General features: G+C 34.3%; 1 protein-coding gene and 1 long non-coding RNA gene across 5 annotated transcripts in view; one reads left to right on the top strand and one right to left on the bottom strand.

Moving 5' to 3' along the window:
- Positions 1–13,671, bottom strand: part of LOC116295145 (ATP-dependent chromatin remodeler CHD8) — a 37,577-nt gene extending 23,906 nt beyond the window's left edge. For 2 of the 4 annotated variants that reach the window (XM_031702899.2, XM_031702898.2), the window contains exons 1-9: positions 13,513–13,671; positions 10,792–12,511; positions 10,366–10,492; positions 9,535–9,753; positions 9,119–9,177; positions 8,382–8,502; positions 7,391–7,477; positions 2,696–2,761; positions 1,540–1,611 (exon numbers count right to left, since the gene is read on the bottom strand). In XM_031702899.2, the coding sequence (XP_031558759.2) occupies positions 1,540–1,611; positions 2,696–2,761; positions 7,391–7,477; positions 8,382–8,502; positions 9,119–9,177; positions 9,535–9,753; positions 10,366–10,492; positions 10,792–12,311 (2,271 nt within the window). In that variant the 5' untranslated portion in view covers positions 12,312–12,511; positions 13,513–13,671. Of the gene's footprint in view, positions 1–1,539; positions 1,612–2,695; positions 2,762–7,390; positions 7,478–8,381; positions 8,503–9,118; positions 9,178–9,534; positions 9,754–10,365; positions 10,493–10,791; positions 12,512–12,756; positions 12,949–13,512 lie in introns of those variants that run through there. The other 2 variants (XM_031702896.2, XM_031702897.2) reach the window with 2 other exon arrangements.
- Positions 1,201–17,923, top strand: LOC116295147 (uncharacterized). Its single transcript, XR_004196996.2, has 3 exons — positions 1,201–1,425; positions 4,047–4,371; positions 17,172–17,923. It is a non-coding gene; the product is annotated as an uncharacterized LOC116295147 (long non-coding RNA).
- The last annotated feature ends 1,320 nt before the right edge of the window (positions 17,924–19,243 follow it).

Below are 19,243 nucleotides of genomic sequence, written 5' to 3'. Positions count from 1 at the left end.
CTAATGATACAACTATGCTACCACTATTTACGTTGCTATAAAAAAATTGAGACAAAAGCCTGCTACCATGGATCTAACAAATAAATCATTCCCATGCACGTTTATACAGTTCTAGGTCCCAACAATTAGCTTTCACCATATGATACAGTATATTTGCTTGAATGACCAAAAACAATGGTTTAAAGTTTAGATTGGACTGCTATTTTCATAACCATGCGAACTTGGTAGCTGCAAATTTAGTTTTGATTGACAGCAGCGAAAAGCCAAAGCCAAGCTAACACCGGGTTCGCATGTTTATAAAAATAGCAGTCCAACCTCAACTTAAACCATTGTTTCCTGATGAGTCAAGCAAATTCAAGAAAGGTCTATTCCAAAACTCAGAGGACAGAAAATTATCATAATAATTACCATAGTTGGAAAAAGCTTGATAAAATAATATAAAACTGTGAAATATGAAGGATTTAAATTCAAAAATTGCAAAAATATAAATTTTTGAAAATCAAAATCTGTATGAAAAGAATTTCATTAGAGGCATTTCTCTTGCCCCCAGCAAAGGTTTTGCTTACAAAATTCATGCTTTCTCAAAAATCATAACTTTATATTTTTTCAACTTATTTCCTTCAAATTTCACTGTTTTACTGATTTTAACATGTCCTTTTCCTTTTTGTGATTATTTTTCCATTTTGCTAATTTAAAAATACCTCTGATAAAAGCTCATTTTTAATCATTTATTTGAATAATGGTATTCTACTGCCCATTAATCAAATTTATTTATTCACATATCTTTTAATTGCTACAACTGTTTGTTGACTTGCTATTTTTCCAGAAAATAACTGATGAAATTGCTCTTGTTTTATTATAGTGTATAGAAAGACTGGAGTCTTTCCCGTAGCTGTCCTTGTTTGCTGACTTGCTAGTCTTTTAGAAAATAACCAATGAAATTCCTTTTGTTTTATTATAGTGTATAGAAAGACTGGAGTCTTTCCCGTAGCTGTCTTTGTTTGCTGACTTGCTAGTCTTTTAGAAAATAACCAATGAAATTATTTTTCTTTTATTATAGTCTATAGGAAGACTGAGTGTTTTCCCTGTCTGCGTCTTGAAAGACCAGCCATGATGTAGCAAGAGTGTTTAGCATATCAATCAGCCATGTCTTTCAAATTAAAATTGAATCTTATTCAACAATAGCAGCATGACATGCAACGCAGACAAGCTTGTGGCGCTCTTTGTTATCCTAAGACATATTTTCTAAACACAACCCTTACAAGAAACACAAAGATCATGTAAAGAATTTCCCGAAACTGTAGTACATTGAATATACCAACCCATGTGTGCACTTTTTAATGGACTTTAAAGGTAACAAGCTCAAGGAATGGTTTTACAAAGCTCTATATGAATCAACTAATTTAAAGACAACCTCAATTTAAGGTAAGTCCTAATGTGGACTCTGATGACTTCAAAACATGAGTTTTCTCTCAAGTTATTTTTCTTGTGCTCTAATATTAAATACAAACACAAAGGTATTTCTAGGAGATTTTTTACCTGTCTCAAATGCATTGGTGGCAATTCCTGTAGATCATAGAATGCTTGTATTTTGGATTCATCAACATCAGCCTGATATATCAAAAAAGATCAGTTCTTTAATATTAAACATATCTTACAATAATAACCGATAAATTGTATAATACAAAACATGGTGATGAAAAACATTAAATTCATTTTTACATAGGCATTTGCTAGCTATAAAAATATATTATTTAACACTCTTATTGTATTGTATTAATTATCCTATTATTTAGCACTAATATTGTATAAAAATTACAAATTCAAAATATTTGATCAAGATCCCAGACCCATTTTACCAAAGATATAAAATTAGTCCAGTTCTTAACAGATTTAAAGCAAATGTTCCAGAAATTAACAGCTAAGAAACGAATCCATAAACTCTAGAATCAAGACAGTAATTTATTGATATAACTTTCAGTACAACTGAGCAGTGCCGTAAATAGTGAAAAAATAATTTCTAAAACCTAGTAAAACAATTAGCAAGTTTTAAAGAAAAATTATAAGATAACGTTTTTTAATGTCATAAATAGCAAGTGCTAACCAAAAAAAAAAAGAATAAAATTCCAATTATTTGTAGTTACCACCTTCTAAAGGTAGAGAGAAAAATGTGCCTCAAATAAAAACTCTTTTAGATGCTTGGACAGAAACAGGTAGGTCATTAAACAGCAATTGGTAATTAAATTTAAAAAGGTAGGTAGGTAGGTGGGTAGGTAGGTGGGTAGGTGGGTGGATGGAGAGGTGGGTGGGTGGGTAGGTAGGTTGGGAGGTAGGTGGGTGGGTAGGTAGGTGGGTAGGTGGGTAATAATGACATTATTTCTCTTTCCCAATAGACTAATTTGTGGTAATGTTTTCCCATTTCAGACCATGTGTCATTCCCAAGAACATAACTTCTTTGATTAATGGTTGTGCATAAGAAGACACATGAAAATGGAATAAACTCAAACAAAGAATATTATCCTCAAGGGAATGAACTTGGTCTGAAATGAGAAAACTTTGCCCTTAGCGAACTAGATCTATACCTTATTAGTCAAATCCAACTAGCAGTCTATCATCAATGCTGCATTCTGATTGGATGAGCTACTATTAGGCTATTAGTTAATTCCAATGTCATGGTAATTTGGTTAAAACTCACCTCAATCTCCCAGGTACTTTCCTCATAAGGAAGGGAACGCCATTTTACCAAAAAATGTGTTACTGGCTAAAATGGGAATAAGAAAAATTAAGGGTTAGCAAAATGATTAACAATGCCTAATTATGAAAGTAGTTTTTTATACACTAAAACGAGAGGAAAGAACAATTAAGACAAAGAGTATTCTTAAAATAAAAAAAGTGAAAAGATACATTGTTTCTATCTAGGTGCAAAAACCAGACACCAAAACAATTTCTAACTGGCTTCTGAATCTTGTTTGTCTGCTAAAATGTCAGATCAATTAATCTCTGACCTCAGGTTTTGAGCTCACAGTCACAACAATTAGATTAGCTCAGGAAGTCCAACAATTTTTTTACATAAAACTCTTGGAAAATAAGGAATCTTAATTACAATGAAGGAACTATTCTAAAGGAAGCATGGGATAGATTTTCTTTAATATCATCAGACAAGGGTGTCAAATCTATGATGAAATTTGCTCAGTTAATGAAAATGTCTGACTGAGAAAGTTACCATTAACGATTGATGATAAAAAGCAATGTTTAAAAAAACCTTTTAAAATACTATATAGCTCGTATAAATTGCTGTTTCTAATTTCTATGAAAAATTACAGTTAAGGCCACCATTTTATGTAAAGCAAATTCTTCAGATTATCCATGTCATTTTGATCAAGACTCTAGTGGATTTGAAAGTTCATTTAATTGCTTTTAAAAAATAAGTTGTCTCAAAAATTAACCATTTAATCTTCATATTCATTTTTTTTGTTTACATCTTTATTAACGTGTTCCAAACATTTTTGTGTAATAACTAATTATAAAATGTTATTTGAAGGAAATATTTTTCATCAATTTATGTCCACTTCTAAGGAAACACAAAGAAAAGTCATATTAAATTTCTCAAATTACACATTATCGTGAAGGAATCAAAACTCATTTAAAATTGAAGACATTGAAAGAATCTTAATAGGAATATCACATAACCTATCAAAACATTTTTTCCTTGAGCCAAAAAAGTATTTATAACCAGTATTTCTATCCTTAGTAAGGTATTTAAATGCTTAATTAAAATGCATTAATAGATTGGGTCTTATCCTCTGGTTATATTGATTGACTGTCAAATTTTTAAACGGAAGCCGACAACACAAAGAGACATACCACATGTTACAAAATTAACTTAAAATCACGAAAATTTTGGAATCAATTTTTTGAGGAATCACTTTGTAAATGATATGAGGATAATGATATTTCACTGAGTAGGTGTCAATAGAGTAGGTCATCTTTGAAGATTTTTTTTATTACCAAGCAGTTTGAAATAAATTTACTGTTGATTAATCCAGACAGCCACCCCAATGTTGATCAGAAATGTCAATTTAGACACTCTGATGCACAATAGCTGCCACCTGTCAAAGTTTTTGACGTCCATACAGAAATTAGAAGGCAAAGAGGAACAGCGGTAGACAGTCATTAATTGAAACAGACCCAAGATATCAAACAAGCTTCTAAGGACAAATCCACAAACAACATTAATGCACTGCTAGCGCTGACAACATTGGTCCCAAAAGTGTCGAAATCGTACTTGGCTAGAATGACAGTATTGCTCTTAAAGCCGACTGGAAGACAAGCTATGGGAACAAGAATGCATGCCTGTTCAAAGGTGAAAAGGTAAGCTTAATTTAAATCTTAAAAGACCATCGCATGATTTTTGTGTTGAATCTGTGCCTTAAAAACCAGAACTAAAGAGATAAATGAGAACGTACTGTTCATTCGGCTATTATGAGAAAACACTGTGTTTTGGGACAAAATCTTGAAATGTATACTACATTTAGTTGCATAAATGATTCATAGAAAAAGAAATAAAAAAAGCAATAGAAATGATTTCTTCAAATCAGCAGAAATGCAAAAATCAGAAGGAATCAAAATCTCATAACACCTGCGTCTGAATCAGCAAGAAAAAAATATCAAACCCTAGACTATTACTTCACAAATACAGCACAAATAGAAACAGAAAAAATAACAAAAATATTTATAACATCACCAAAACCTTAGAAACGAAAGTAAATACCAGAAAATAAAAAATATTGCTAGGGGTTTGACTGAGAAAATGTCCAAGATATTAATAATTCATGTTTTTTAAAAAAAGACAAGATGATTTGCATTTTTTACAGACATGAAAATTATTTGTTGACAGATACAAAAAAGCAATTGTTAGCTTTTAAGATATTCAAAGTTTGACAACACATGAGTGGTTTGCATAAAACATTTGTCTTGGGGTTAAAGATCTGTCCGAAAACCACTAAAAATAACGTAACTATACCTACAGTTGAGATATATATTACTGAAGTGTTGACAAAGAGTAAAAAACATCGCAGATTAAATACCACTACAGTAATTGAATACACTTAATTAGATTCTTAGACAGCATTTGATTTCTGAAAGCAATCATACTTTAATCATTAACCAGAAAAAAATTCTTGTTAAATAAATTGATAAAGATTCTCAAAAAAATAAAAAATCTAGGAGTGCTTTTTGATTGCCTCTAAGTAGCATATTAAAATCTTCAGACAGAAGCCTCATTAAATATTAAAGTGATCCTGTTACAACTGATGCAATGCTAAGGATTAAATAGAATTGCTATTTTTGTTTGGTTTGGTAATATTTACTGAGAAAATGATAAATGTAGGGATTCAAGAAACTGTAGCAGTATATAAATTAGAAGAACCTTTTATGTAATAAAAACATGTAAAAATTCACAACGATAAGATGGAATTGAGAATGTAGAAGCTACTGCATATTAATAGCACAGTAGAATTTTTAGATTATTGACATTCTATCATGAAGACAATTCTCTAGTAAGCTGAAGCACTTAAGGTTTACCTTCAAATCACACAAAGTTTTCTCCTTTAGGTAATTCATAGCATAGTAGAAAGTAATCTGGTTTTTTTTAAATCTTTTAATAGATACTTTATTTAAAGCAACATTTTATAATCTTAATTATGTAGACTCAGTATTTCTTGATAATTTTAACAATTGTTAACAATTCCTTGAAATTGAACATTGCTTTATTTTTTGATATCGAAAGTACTTTAGGCCCATTTACATGAAGCTAGGGTACCCTGGTGCAAGGGAAATGTTTTTTCCCCTTTACAATGGAGCACTGAAAACAAGAGTTATGTTTAGCATAAGGGTGACTATACAGTTACCTAGCACCTTGTTGTATGTGTATGAGACTAAAATATGATGGGGGGCTTCCAGAGTTAGCTTTTTTGTTTCAATTTCCCAGGGGGCCTAAAAACAAAAGCATTTGTCCAAGCATTTGGATGACTCTACCACCATGTAAAGCAGTTTTTGCATGAGAAGATAATAATAAAACAAATTTGTATTTGTACTGCAACCATAACATAGCTGTATCTATGCTTTGTTGCTGAATGAATTTCTAGAAAACAATGGGAAGCCATTTTGATGTTAAGGCATATCATACTGTGCACATACTGAGAGCAATTATTGCATGTTTCCCATCATATGATAACTGCTCTAATGGAGTTTGCTAGTTACCTAGCACCTAAGGGCATAATATGAAACTATCACACAGTGCTTTATCACTTTGTTAAGTAAACAAACCTCATAAAACAAATAACTGTTAGGGATTAATCTAATCTTTATCATGTAAACTGACTTAATATTATTCATGACACTTTATTGTGACTATATCTAGACCACCATTATTGTATAATTACTATAATAATTTTGTAGAACATCCATTTGAGTGACAATAACAGAAAATCATTAATTCAGAACTGTCAGGCAAAGACCTTAGATATTAGACTAACACTAGACATGATTTATTGCTGTCAAATTTTACGTAAGCCATTAATAATCTAATTAAAGGGTGTCACACAAGAAGTTCTTAAATATGTATTGTATATCATGACACTTATTCAATGTCAGTAAGACAGCTGCTTGACTTACAAGTGGTAGACAATACCAAGAGTCTTGAAAATCTAAGATATTTGAATAGCTGAGACTTAAAAAATCAATATTTGAATTGAGAGTTGTATGCATAAAATGTTAATTTAATGTAGTGGTAGTGTGTGTGTGAGAATGAGAGTGGCCGAATAGGAAACCAGTATATATTTTTGTATAAAAAAGTGATTTATTTATGAACTATTAATGCCATAATTTATGTGAGTTTTACAGTTTAATTAATCTAGAATATTAATAGCTATAATAATTCACAGTAAATTAACTTAAGTTCTGCATCGAAATGCTTAAACAAGAGCAAATGCATGTCTATGTAAGATAACAAACCAAATGAAAATCTGACCCATGACAGACCAAATGAATGTTTTAGGAATACCACAGCATGCATGGAAAAACAAATTTATGTAGAAAAACAGACCAAATGAAAAATATAGGAATACTACAGCATGTAAAGAAATGTCTATGTAGAATAACGAACCAAATGAAAATCTGGCCTATAAGGTAGCTTGACTGGGTTTTTGTTTGTGGAATACCTTCAATGTTTAATTGGGAAATGCATCACCAACAAGTTAATTTCAAAATATTGTTAACAATTTTCTACCTTAGAAATTGACCAAATGAAAATAAAGATACTCCATAGCATAAAAAGGAAGAAAAGCTTTATGTAGTATGGATGACCAATGAAGACCAGATCTGTCCCTACCTCTCCTGAATGTTGATCCACGCCAGTAGATACATCCAGTACTCTGTCAACTTCCACATAATCTGGGTTGAATGGTTCTTCTTCCATCTAGAATAGGATAGAGTTTACCATCAAACACAAAATTCAAACTAATGGACAACTGGTCATCTTTTACGAAATTTTGAAGACACTGATGTTTTTTTTTGTTTGGGGGTAGAGGGGAGGGGGAGAGGGGAGGGCAAAAATGTACAGTTGTGTTTCTTCAAAGAATCAAGAATTCAATGACAATCATAGTTTTTCAATTTCATGATTTTTAATTTTTTTAGATTTTTGAGTTTGTGTGTTGGTACTATATAAATATATATATACATAAATTTATAAAATATTTAAAATATAATATTTATCTTTCTGTATATTTAAAATATAACTTGCATGCTGATTGGCTGGCTACCGTGTTTATATCAAAGGACAGAGACAGTGCAAAGTTGCCCCAAAATATTTTATAAAAGCATTATAAAACAGCTGCTTATGTTTATGTATTGTGATATAAACACCTTGGATATACCAGGTCACATTGGTGAGATGCAAAGCCTCTCACCGCTACGTCGCCAATGCTTCCCAATCGTGAAATAATGCACTCATTTGAACACTTCTTAAAAGGACCCCTTATCACTGGATTACTCTGTAGTGCAGGGGTGGAGACAAGTTTATGGAATTCAGGAGTTCAAATGATGGCCAGTCAAACACTGTTCATGATGACTGGCCAAATTACTTTTAACTCACTCTAACTTTATTTCTAGCTCAATGTTACTGGTCAAAATGACTAGCAAGACACATATTTGACCAGACAAGTTAAAATTCTGGCCGGACATTTTAAGCTCTGGCAGGCCAAATTAGTTTAGATATTTTAAGCTTTGAAGGTTATAGGTTCCTATGAATTTATATCTGAATACTATAATTATTTCTTTAATTATCCCCTTGAAAAAGTGTTCAATTTCAAGTATACACTCACCTCTTGAAAAAAAGGAGACATATTCTGCTGTTTTATCTTGAATCGTTTGATTTTCATCTGAATTCGTTTATCAGCCCTAGCCAGCTTCTCAACTGTAGCCCATTCCGCATGTAAGTAAGAACTACAAATTAAAATTACAAAATTGGTTAGAAAGGCCCTAAATTGGTGTATTTTACGGTGAATTTAATATGACTTGACCAAGGTGAACAAAACTCGACTTAAATAAAGCATTTTTCTCACAATAAACACCTTACAAATTTTAAAAAATTATTGAAAAATAAAAGGAGCATAACTCAAAATGAATCTAATCCCTCAATAATATTTGAAATTTCCATGAAGGGGCCAAAAGAAAACAAACTCAGGCCATGTGCATTATAAGTTGCTTGGGTAAAAAAGCAAGTCAAAAATCCAGCACGTGAAAAATTTGTATCTAATAACACAACCTATGTGTGAGATAACCTGTGTGTTTGTGATAGACATTTTGTATAAAATACTTAGCCTCATGTAAGGTCAAATATCTTTTAGATATACCATAGATTTGAATCACTGACAAAATTGTTTTCAATACTAGGAAAGTAAGAATTGAAATAGGCATTGAAAATCTGCTACTAGATTATGCAACAAACTGTGAAAACCATTATTTATCTTTGGCAAGTTTGGTTTTCCATTTTCTAGAAAATCAATCATAAGACAACAATACTAAAATTACAATAATGAGTACAAAATATCAAACTTACTAATTTTTGTATTTGACTAAAAATTCTTCCACTTGCGTGCCTTCTTGGCCATCAACTCCCTAATTTAATGATAAAAAACCAATAAAAGTAGAAATTAGATACACCAGCACCTATTATACTGTTTTATGATAATCATCGCTAATTGATAGGCCACTAGCAATTAGAACTCACTTTGTATTTCAACAAGTTGGTGATAAGTATATCACTTTTTTTATCAAAGTGTCTTGACATCTTCAATATGGATTTATCAGGCTAAGATAGCTGCATCTATTAAAGCTACATTAATAGGGAGCTTTTCTGCTGATATTTTTATTTATATAATCTGTAGCTATCTGTAGATCTAAGATAAAGTGCCTACTTCAAAGCAATCTCATCTACTTTTTTGATAATATAAATTGATAATATTATTACTTTACCTTGACTTCTCTAAGTCTCTTAGCTAAAATTTTTTCTACTATCATTGTTTCTTCAAACTCTTCCACAACTGGCGGAGGAGCTCTTTCTCCAACAACATCTGGTATAGGGGCTGGCTGACCTTTCACATTCTTTTCTCTATCACCTCCATCATCGTCAGACAAGTTATAATCAAAGTCGTCCTTGTAAGTCTTCTTTTTCCTTTCACGTAAGGACCTCCGCTATATAACAAAGAAATAAAGTTGTAGTTCAGAAATTTCAGAGCCATTCACAAAGTTTGATAAAGATTAAGAGGTTTTTGAGAATACATTTTGGTTTTAAGAAGAGAGATTATGATCTCCGAAGCAATATAACTAATTCTTTACACATAGACAGACGCGGACTTCAAATAAAAGCTTTGTTTAAACAAAAATGTTGATTTAAAGATAAACTTCTAACCCTGAAGACAAACTTTGTAAGCCATATAGTAAAAATATCATTTGTTTAAACACCCAAGCACATGTGAATCAACTGAAGCATTTAAGGAAGGTCTTTTAATTGGAATTAATTTTGGGAAGTAGAGTTCATGGTTGAAATAATATTGGAGCTAAAGAAATGAAGTTGAGATGATGAAAAAACTATAAGTTTATAAAACGTAGCCACGAGAGTGTGAAATCAAAGAAGTCAACATTGACCTTAATTATGCATCACGATAAAGTCATTAAACAAAACACGTGTTAAGTGCCAGACAAGTCAATTTAGAAGAGATTTTAGCATTTTAGCTTTGTTGTGATATGCTGATTTGAACAAGAGTAATAAAGTACATAAATCATCAATCACTCAACACTTCTTACCGTAATACTTGAACCTTGTTCATCTTCGTAACCATAACTTGGTGATGATGGTGGTGATGGTTCACAATCTGAGTCCTCTTTTTTGTTTTTCAATGGCGATGGCTTTGACAACACGGTAGCTGGGGGTCTATAAAGTTTGTAATGGATTGATTGTTACAATAAGAAAAAGAAAGACTGTCTGACTTAGGTTTAAGTTAATTAGATAATAATCTTGTTAATCATGATAATACAAAAAGCTAATTAAAGGGATGTGTATATGATGTTGTGAACAATACAATCACGGAGTTTACAAGGAAAGAAAGATAAGTTAGCTTAATTTTGGACAGATAAGATAGTAACAAAATAAACTTCCAAGCAAACAAAAAGGTTTAGTCAAATTATTTTTTTGAGTAAAAAGTACTACAAGAATATGAAATGAAAGCTTACCTGGACATTCTTGATACTGGCTTATTTACGATAGAAGGTCCCAGCTGAATAGGCTCTGAGGATTTCTGAGAAGTTTTCCTTTCTGCTGGCTTAGAATTGTTACCTTTAACAGGCTTTGTTCTTTGTTGAGAAGGAAATGAAGGAAACTGTGGCATCATAGCACCAGTCTCATTCTGAAATGCAGACTTAGCCATGGCTTCTACTGCTATTCTATTAGCTTTATCTTGTTGTTGCTGCCGCATGAAATTCATTTGATTCTGAGATTGCATTTGATAGTTTTGCTGTAAGCGTTGCTGCTGCATCATATAGACATGGCACAGTTGCTGGAACTGATGCTGTAGTTGTTGTATCTGTGCTTGTACCTGAGGCTGTTGGGGTAGGTCCCGCAACTGTTGAATCTGTTGTTGGTGTCTTTGCATCTGCATTAATAGCGAAGAAGTCTTTAATTGTGACATGTCTTGTGGACCTGACATCCTGTACCCCGGAGGATACTGATATCCTGGTCCCTGTGCCATCTGGTCCGTATTACCCTCCATTCCCATAAATCTATCCATCCCCTGCATCTGCGGATTATTAAAAGAATTATACATCGAAGGATCCATATTACTATTCCCTGGTGAGCCTCGTTGCATGGACATATTATTACTTTTCATCCCATAAAATGATGGGAAGGTTTGTCCAGGTTTTCCTTGTACCCCATCTTTGACACCTGAAACAGAGGAGGGATGGTTTGGCATACCACTTTGGCCTGGAACTTCTTGTTGTTGCTTCAAGTCCATCATGTTGGGATAATGTCTTAATTGAGACTGTGGACTTTCCTGTTGCTGTTGTTTAGAGCTAGAACGTTCAGGAGAAGGTGTCGAGAACCCCAAGTTTGAGTTCGGTGACGGCACTTGCTGCTGTCCGAGTCGAGATGCCTGTGACACAGAAGACATGTTGACATTATTTAAACCTTGCTGATCGGCAAAATGTTGAAGACGAGGAGAATTGGCTCGGGGATAGCCATACTCAAACATCCCTCTGAACTGTCCTTGTTGCATTGACGAAGGAGGCCGTGTTTGGTCCATGAAGGGGTACGTTGAAGGTGAAGGTTGTTGAGGTCCACGCCATGCTACGTTCATCTGTGATGGCCGAGGGCCAAACTGCTGTGCGGGACGAGCCGTTAATTGAGTAAATTGTTGCTGTTGTTCTCCCTGCATTGCCGAATAAGGTTGACCAGGTGATGAAGAAAGCAACGGATCATTGAAATGTTGCAATTTTTGCGAAGACTGAATAAATCCACCTTGTGTGGCGGACATGGCTGAAGGGTCCACGAAGTGTTGAAGCTGTGCCTGTTGATTACCCTCCGTCGATCCTTGACTTTGGTTAGGAAAAGAAGAAAACGATCCACCATGTTGCATTCTTTCTGAAGACTGAGAGGTCTGATTCCCGAAAGATCCGTAAGTAGAACCTTGTAAGGCAGTCATGTCCTCTACTGGAGAACTTCCCGAATCAAACATCCCCAAGTACGGATCTGCCATGGCAGATTACACTCGCCGGTTCCCGAGCGCTCAAACGAACTTCCAAAGATCGTTAGCGCTTCTAGTCCCTCCACAATGCTTCAACAAGACCTAATATTAACATATACTCATTTTTAAATTGTCATTGGCTTTGCCTTTCGCTGACAGGCCATCAAAAGCAACGTACTTGTTGAACTGTAGTGAAGTCTTTGTTCGCTCACCTATAATGAAATGAAGGTCAAAAAAAAGAGAGAAATGGTTAAGTACTACACAACTAATCCTACAAAAACTACAAAACTCAATCAATTAATGGTAATATGATATGTAAATATGGTGAAAAAGGAGATATACGTGGTCGAAATGTGAACATTTACAACACCACGACACATGTGCACGATGGAGAAAGAAATAATGAATGGCTTTCAGCTTCTAAGCCATGTTTTAGTTGGACGTAACGACTACCAACCGAATGTCTTCGAGTGCTTCGGAATTCTAGATATTCTTCAATTGGAAGGCTTCGGTAATCATCTACAAGAGTTAAAATTCTACCATAGTAAAGCCAAAGGCTTAAAACATAGGCTAAATTCTTAGACAGAAAAAAGTTGCGAGGGCAAATTACGAAATTTGTGATCGTGCTTCGAGCGAGATGGTCTTGTAGTAGCGAGCCCCACTCCCAAACGGTCCTACCGAAACTCGCTTTACTTAATTCTATTTCGGTTTTAAAAACTTCAAACTACTTCAATTTGGATTCCCGATTTGTTACTTTACCGCTTTCTTGGATGTTCTAGTCGTATATACGGTCAAAAATACTGCGATCGGTGAAGACTAGTAGGAGGAATCGGACACAACATAGAAACTATAACCAACAGTAATGCCAGGTGAATAACCCTTCACTTGTGTTGTAACACAACAAAATAAAACTCGGCCTACAGTTGATTCAATGTGCAAATTGGCGTCTGGAGTACAGGATCAAAACAAATCGAGGTGGAAGTCTCGTGGGAGCCAGCAAAATACGAGGAATTGCCATCGAGATTCAAACATGCACTGTGTAAGCCTCAAACCACGCTGACTTACAACGTCAATGTCAGAACAAAAGCGAAATGAGGGAAATAAGGACGATATTTTGGCTGGCTTACACGAGCGATCCAAGTGCAATAATTGATGTCATTCCAGGTCAACAACGCGATTAAAACATGGCCAAAGAAGAAAACACAAAACTAACCTAAACAACATGCAGTTTACAAAGCCCGCGGAAGGAAATAAAGTCGAGTCAAAATTCCTTGTTAGTGAATATGCCAGAGATGGTTCTGTGAAAGCTCTTCGACGAATATCATGCTTGCTTTCACTGACGACCACGTTACGGGCCTCGAATCAACCAATCAGCGACCTCCTTTTCTGACAGGACCCGGATGTAGTGGGGGGAGGCATACATTTTCTATGACCCGTAATAGAGGCCAACAAAACGAATCAGAAAACTGCCGTTACTTTTGTTTGAGGTAAACAATTACGACTGACAAATAAATCCATAGGGGATTTGAAAGACAATGGTTGATAGGCAAGCAAGTTGGGTGCCATTCTTGAGACTTGAAAACTCGTGAGTTTTATCACAGAATACGTCAAAAGTACTCGAAATTCTCCATTAGATTATTTGTTAGGAGAATCCGATAAAATACTGAAATTCAATTATCGGAATTTATAGTTCAAGATTGTTTAGGGATTGAAATCGCGTGTTAAACTTTTGCCATGCATATGGGAAGGCTTGATAATCAGAAAAACTTCTCGACCATGAAACTAGTTCTTTGTCAAAATGGTCTGATGAGTGGCGGCGAAGAGCTGAGGTAGTACCAGGAGAGATTTTTTAAATATCAACCAGTGTCAGTTAATCAAGTTTTTATCTTATTAAGAACTGTCGAAATACCATTTCAAAGTTCTTAATTTGTTTCAATTACTAGTGGTCAAATAATTAAAGAATGAAGGGAAAAGAAATAAGAAAAGAAAAAGAAGCTGAAAATGTATTAAGACAACAAAAGTATCCAAATTATTTATACTCAATATATACATTTCGATTTGTTTTTACTTGTCAACCTGTCGCTAAAACCTTGAAATTGGAATTATTTCTTAAAACTTGCTCTACACTCATCTTATAACTCAGTTAAATTACCGGTTTTTCGAAGACACTTCTTTCGAAAAAAAGTTTTTCAGAGTGACAGGCTCTCGTGGCGTTACGCTATTTTGAGCTTGCTTTTTTAATGAAATCCATTTTTATTCAATTATGATTCTTCAACAGTGCTGCTAAAATAACATTGCATTCATTTTTTGTACTTAATTCACTTTCTGTGATTTTTTCTTGTCTTGTTATCGTTTTTAGAAAAGTTTTATGCGGTCTAAAATTTGCTATGACAGGGGAGGGGACGGTGCCCTGTGCAATGGGACCAAAATTTTGAAATACAATTTTATTGCTATTTCTAAAAATATCTGAATTTTCGACTGTTATATTCATAATGACTTTCTGCGTTTATCGAAACCGTTTTTTTTTTTCTTTTTTTCTTTTTTTTTTTTTTTTTTTTTTTTTTTTTTTTTCCATGGAATTTAAAGCCGAACCTGTGAATAGCTTGCTGTTTACGTGAACTGTTGTCCAGGTGCGATCGACTGCACCCACTTGCGTGATTTTTTAATGCCGGATTCTAGCGACGTTGGTCGATACTTTCTAAATGCTTCCAGCTTTATTGCGTAAATTCAATTTATCCTCAACGATTCTCGAAAGAGTTTCGCCCTAAATAGCTTTTAAAATGATAAATAGCTCTGGCCTGAGCATAACAAAACCATTGGTGATTTCCGTCCGCCCTTTGTGTTAAATGGTCCTCGATAACTTGAGATATCTCCTCATTACTTTCAGAAAACTATTTTTATAGCTACTAAAAGTGAAATTTCAACCTTTTTATCTTAAGGCACTAGTCTTTTTGAGGCATAAATTAACATTTTATTAACCTTAATAACTAAACTTAGATTTCTCATATCTAGGGTGTGTTCGGGATTTTAGGAAGTCATTCACCTGTATTTGTCCAAGTGAGTGCATTTGGTCGGATCGAACCGACCCTCTTAATACGGCTGGACGCCCTGTTGTATACGGACACTTTCTCTGGTCCCTTGGATCCCAGTTTCAACTGGGTTAACTAAAAATAAGGGCCACCATCACGGAGTCGTTGCCTAAAAGATCAAAAGGGTACAAGAATAGCTCTAAAAAGGAAAGCAAAAAAGAACAAAAAGCATCGACAATTCGAGTTTCTCTCACATCATTAAAAAATGCTCTGCGCAAAATGTTGAAAGGATGACTGATTAATTGAAAATTATTTTTAGATTTGCATAAAATTTAATATAATCCGAGTTATTTTCTTCTCCTCGAGTTGACTAGATTGTTCATAAAACTATTAAATCTTAATATTTTCCCGTTTGCCGTTATTATAAGCCAACTATTTTGCTCTTCCGTACTTAAGATGGAAACTGGTTTACGTCAGACGAGATTTTCTCTCGATTATTTCAATTATCTCACACTAAACTGCCGATGAAAAGAGCTGTTTTTCCGGTTTATAACGAAAATCTCTTTAGGGAATTTTGGAATAGCTCTTTATTTGTCAACGGATATCTTTCGGCTTTACAGTGTAATCGTGAGCTCAAATTGTCAATCCAGGGTTGAGAAAAAAACTGAGTCGAGTTTGCAATGGAGTGTAATGTCAGACGAAATAGGAAATAGAAAATTGGAAATATGACCCCATGGTGCATTGCAATGCCAACTCGACCCAGGTTTTTTCGTAATTAGGCGCGCTTATCTTCTTCAATGAGGGTCTTGAATCTCAAACCAAGAGAAAATGAACTTAGTTTATTTTCTCTTGTTCAATCCCATTCCCATTTTTAATATATTTGTGTATTTGTGAATCATTCCTAGTGCATAAAATCCCTTTTGCACCGATCCCAAAGGCAAATCCTAGCTCCCATTTTACCCCTTCAGAACCCTCTTCAATGCTCTTCGTTTTAATCCTTATGTTTCTGCCTTGAATATTCTTCCTTTCTTTTTTCTCCCCTGGTTTAAATGGAAATAAAACCCAAAGTAAGACTAATCGATTCGTCATCGAAAAGATCGACCTATATCCGCATGGAAGTAATGCCCAAAAGATTTGTTGAATATGAAACCGGCTGAGGAGTAGCTCAAGGCTAAGGTTCACGGCTCTTTATCTTGGACGCAATGTTTTCCCATTTCAAACCCCGTGTCATTCTCTTGAGAATAAGATTCTTTGTTTGAGTTGTATTCATATTTATGTGTCTTATCATGAGCAAACCATTAAACAAAAAATGTTACTCAAGGGAATGACATGTGGTCTCAAATGGGAAAACATTACGCCGAAGATAAAGGCTATATCGGCGTACCTTGGGCGTTGAACAACCGTTAAAGAAAAATGATACTCAAGGGAATGACAAGTGATTTTTTGAAAACGGTTTTTGATTGACATAAACCAAAACTTTGTTTTGTCGAGACAGAAAATTGTACGATTTTGCGCGTGTGATTGTATTAATATCAAGAGAAGAGAAGTCAAGAGAATGTAAGTCGAGTGGTTTGATGGGCAGTTTTAAAGTTAATATCGAACTAACGGATCATTAATTAGAGTGCATACCATATGTATTTGTAAGAAATTGCACAAATTTGCACTAATAAGTAAGTTCAGTAGACAGCTCAGTAGACCGTAGACCTACAAAACTTTGCACTAATTTGTACAATTTTGTTAGTTAACTTTTTCACGGATGTATGGTATGCACTCTACTGACGCGGTAATGATACTGCATGCATGTTTTAGTCTTTAATGTCATTTTTCCTTTTATTTTTTTCAGTTTATTTTTTAATCAATTAGCAGTTTTGGTTTCGTTCTTTGTTCTTCGTTCTTTCACTGGAAAACAACGAGACGGTCAGATCATCCTCCTCACATCGTTGCGTTAATGGCAGGATTCACGCCATCATTTAGTATCTGAGTATATAGAGTTTGCTTTTTGGTTCTCTCTTGTTTTTGAGGATTTTCTTCAAGTTTTCCGTTTTTGTTCCCTCCACAATCAACACTACAGAATTCCAACTCAACCACTAGGCCAAAGCAGGTTTGTTTGCCACAACTATTGTTACCGTCACAAAAGCAAATAAGATTTTCGCTCTTTTTTATCAGTAAGGCAACACGTTAAAAAAAGTGCCGGCGTCTATCAGGAGATTTTTTATCCACGTTGGACTGGGAGTCTAGCGAAGTCGCGGTCTACTCTTCATCACCTGACTTAGGCTACAAACACACGGTGTAACCATAGTTAATGGAAAAATAAAAACATAGAACAATGGGTTTCCCAACCATTCCGCTCCATTAACTATGGTGTTACATTACTCGCAATATAATGTTGAAGCCAAACCATAATGCGAGCCATGTCGCATGTTGCACGCAATGCTGCTAAAGTTGAATTCAATCACTGTCTGCAACATTAAGCGCAACGTTACACTGTGTATCTGTTAAGCAAGATTATATATATTACATTAAAACTAGGTCCAAACAAGTGAATGTCGAAAATCCAATGGCTTATTGAAAAACAATAAATCCTCTTACGTTTTATTTCAGTTTACAGCGTTTTTAAATTGACAGACTGTGTAGCTACGCAGGCTATTAAATTGGAACAGAATATAATAATTTATAATGAACTGATTTATGATTTAAAAGTTGTTTTAAACCCGCTTTTCATTGCGCTGTAATTCAATCCAAAAAGAAAGAAAAGAAATGCCATTATAAAGGGTTTGAAACTTAATTGAAGAGCTTTACGTTTCAGTTCATAATACCTCTGTGGGAGTGCCCCGTAAATGTTGTGCATGTTAATGGAGAAACCTCCGATCAAACTCTGGGAAGGGGTGTCGGTGAATAAACTAACTTGTACAGCCCATGGATCATACTTCAACCCTTTATTTATTCTACTAAATACACAATTCTTACAATACTGTTAAAAATTGACCGAAAATACTAATTTTTTGGGGTGTATGTGACGTCATAACAACCGCCATTTTGGTTGACTGAGTTATAGTACAGTAAGAATATTAATAATTATGAAAATAACAATATACATTTATAATGCGCTTATTCAAAAAAATAAAAATGCTCTAAGCGCTAAAATAAAGAGATTGTAAAGAAAAAAAAGATACATAGTTACAAATTAAACGCAGATTTAGACTTGAATAACGAAAGAGTTGATCCAGCGCGTATAGCAGGCGGAAGAGAGTTCCACAGTTCAGGGCACACACAGAGAACGCATGATGACCATAACTTAACATAACTTAACCTTAACTTCACTTGAAGAACTGCAGATTTACGTCCAAGAATGGGCTTTCTACTGTCAATCTATATCCCATTAACAACCGCCCAATTGTGGATATTTTGTTTCTAATGTTTCAGTAATTTGATAACACAGTAGAGCAAATTACCTTTCACGTTAGTTATAATGTGCGGCGTTTGTATGGGCTATCGGGTGGGGTATACCAACACTGGATAAAATCAATACCGCACTCCCTTAACAAAAGACCAACGTTAATAAGCCTCAGGTGTCTTTTATAATGACATTCAATCTCATTTATAAAGAAAAGAATACCAAATATTTTTGGAAGGTCACTGATTCCTATCTATTTCATTTTTGAGTGGACGCAAAGTATCTTTGAAAAAAAATCTCTCAAAATTTTTATAGTACATGTAGTCCTAAAGAAACATACCACGTAGAAAACTAGGCTGGTTTTTAACAGATGTACGAGCTTGTTCAATAAAAACCGCGACCAGATGGCTCATTATGAGCCCATGAGCCCATGATATGCATGTATTATACAGGGAGCTGTCAAATGCTATGTCACTTTGTACAGCGCCTAATTTTAAGTTGACACGAGTCAAATTGTTTGT

This window comes from Actinia tenebrosa, unplaced genomic scaffold (assembly GCF_029948245.1).
Source record: "Actinia tenebrosa isolate PJP-AT-01 unplaced genomic scaffold, QUT_ActTen_1.0 PGA_scaffold2__45_contigs__length_23673736, whole genome shotgun sequence".
Taxonomy (NCBI): Eukaryota; Metazoa; Cnidaria; class Anthozoa; order Actiniaria; family Actiniidae; genus Actinia; species Actinia tenebrosa.
This window is presented reverse-complemented; position numbering and strand designations above follow the sequence as displayed.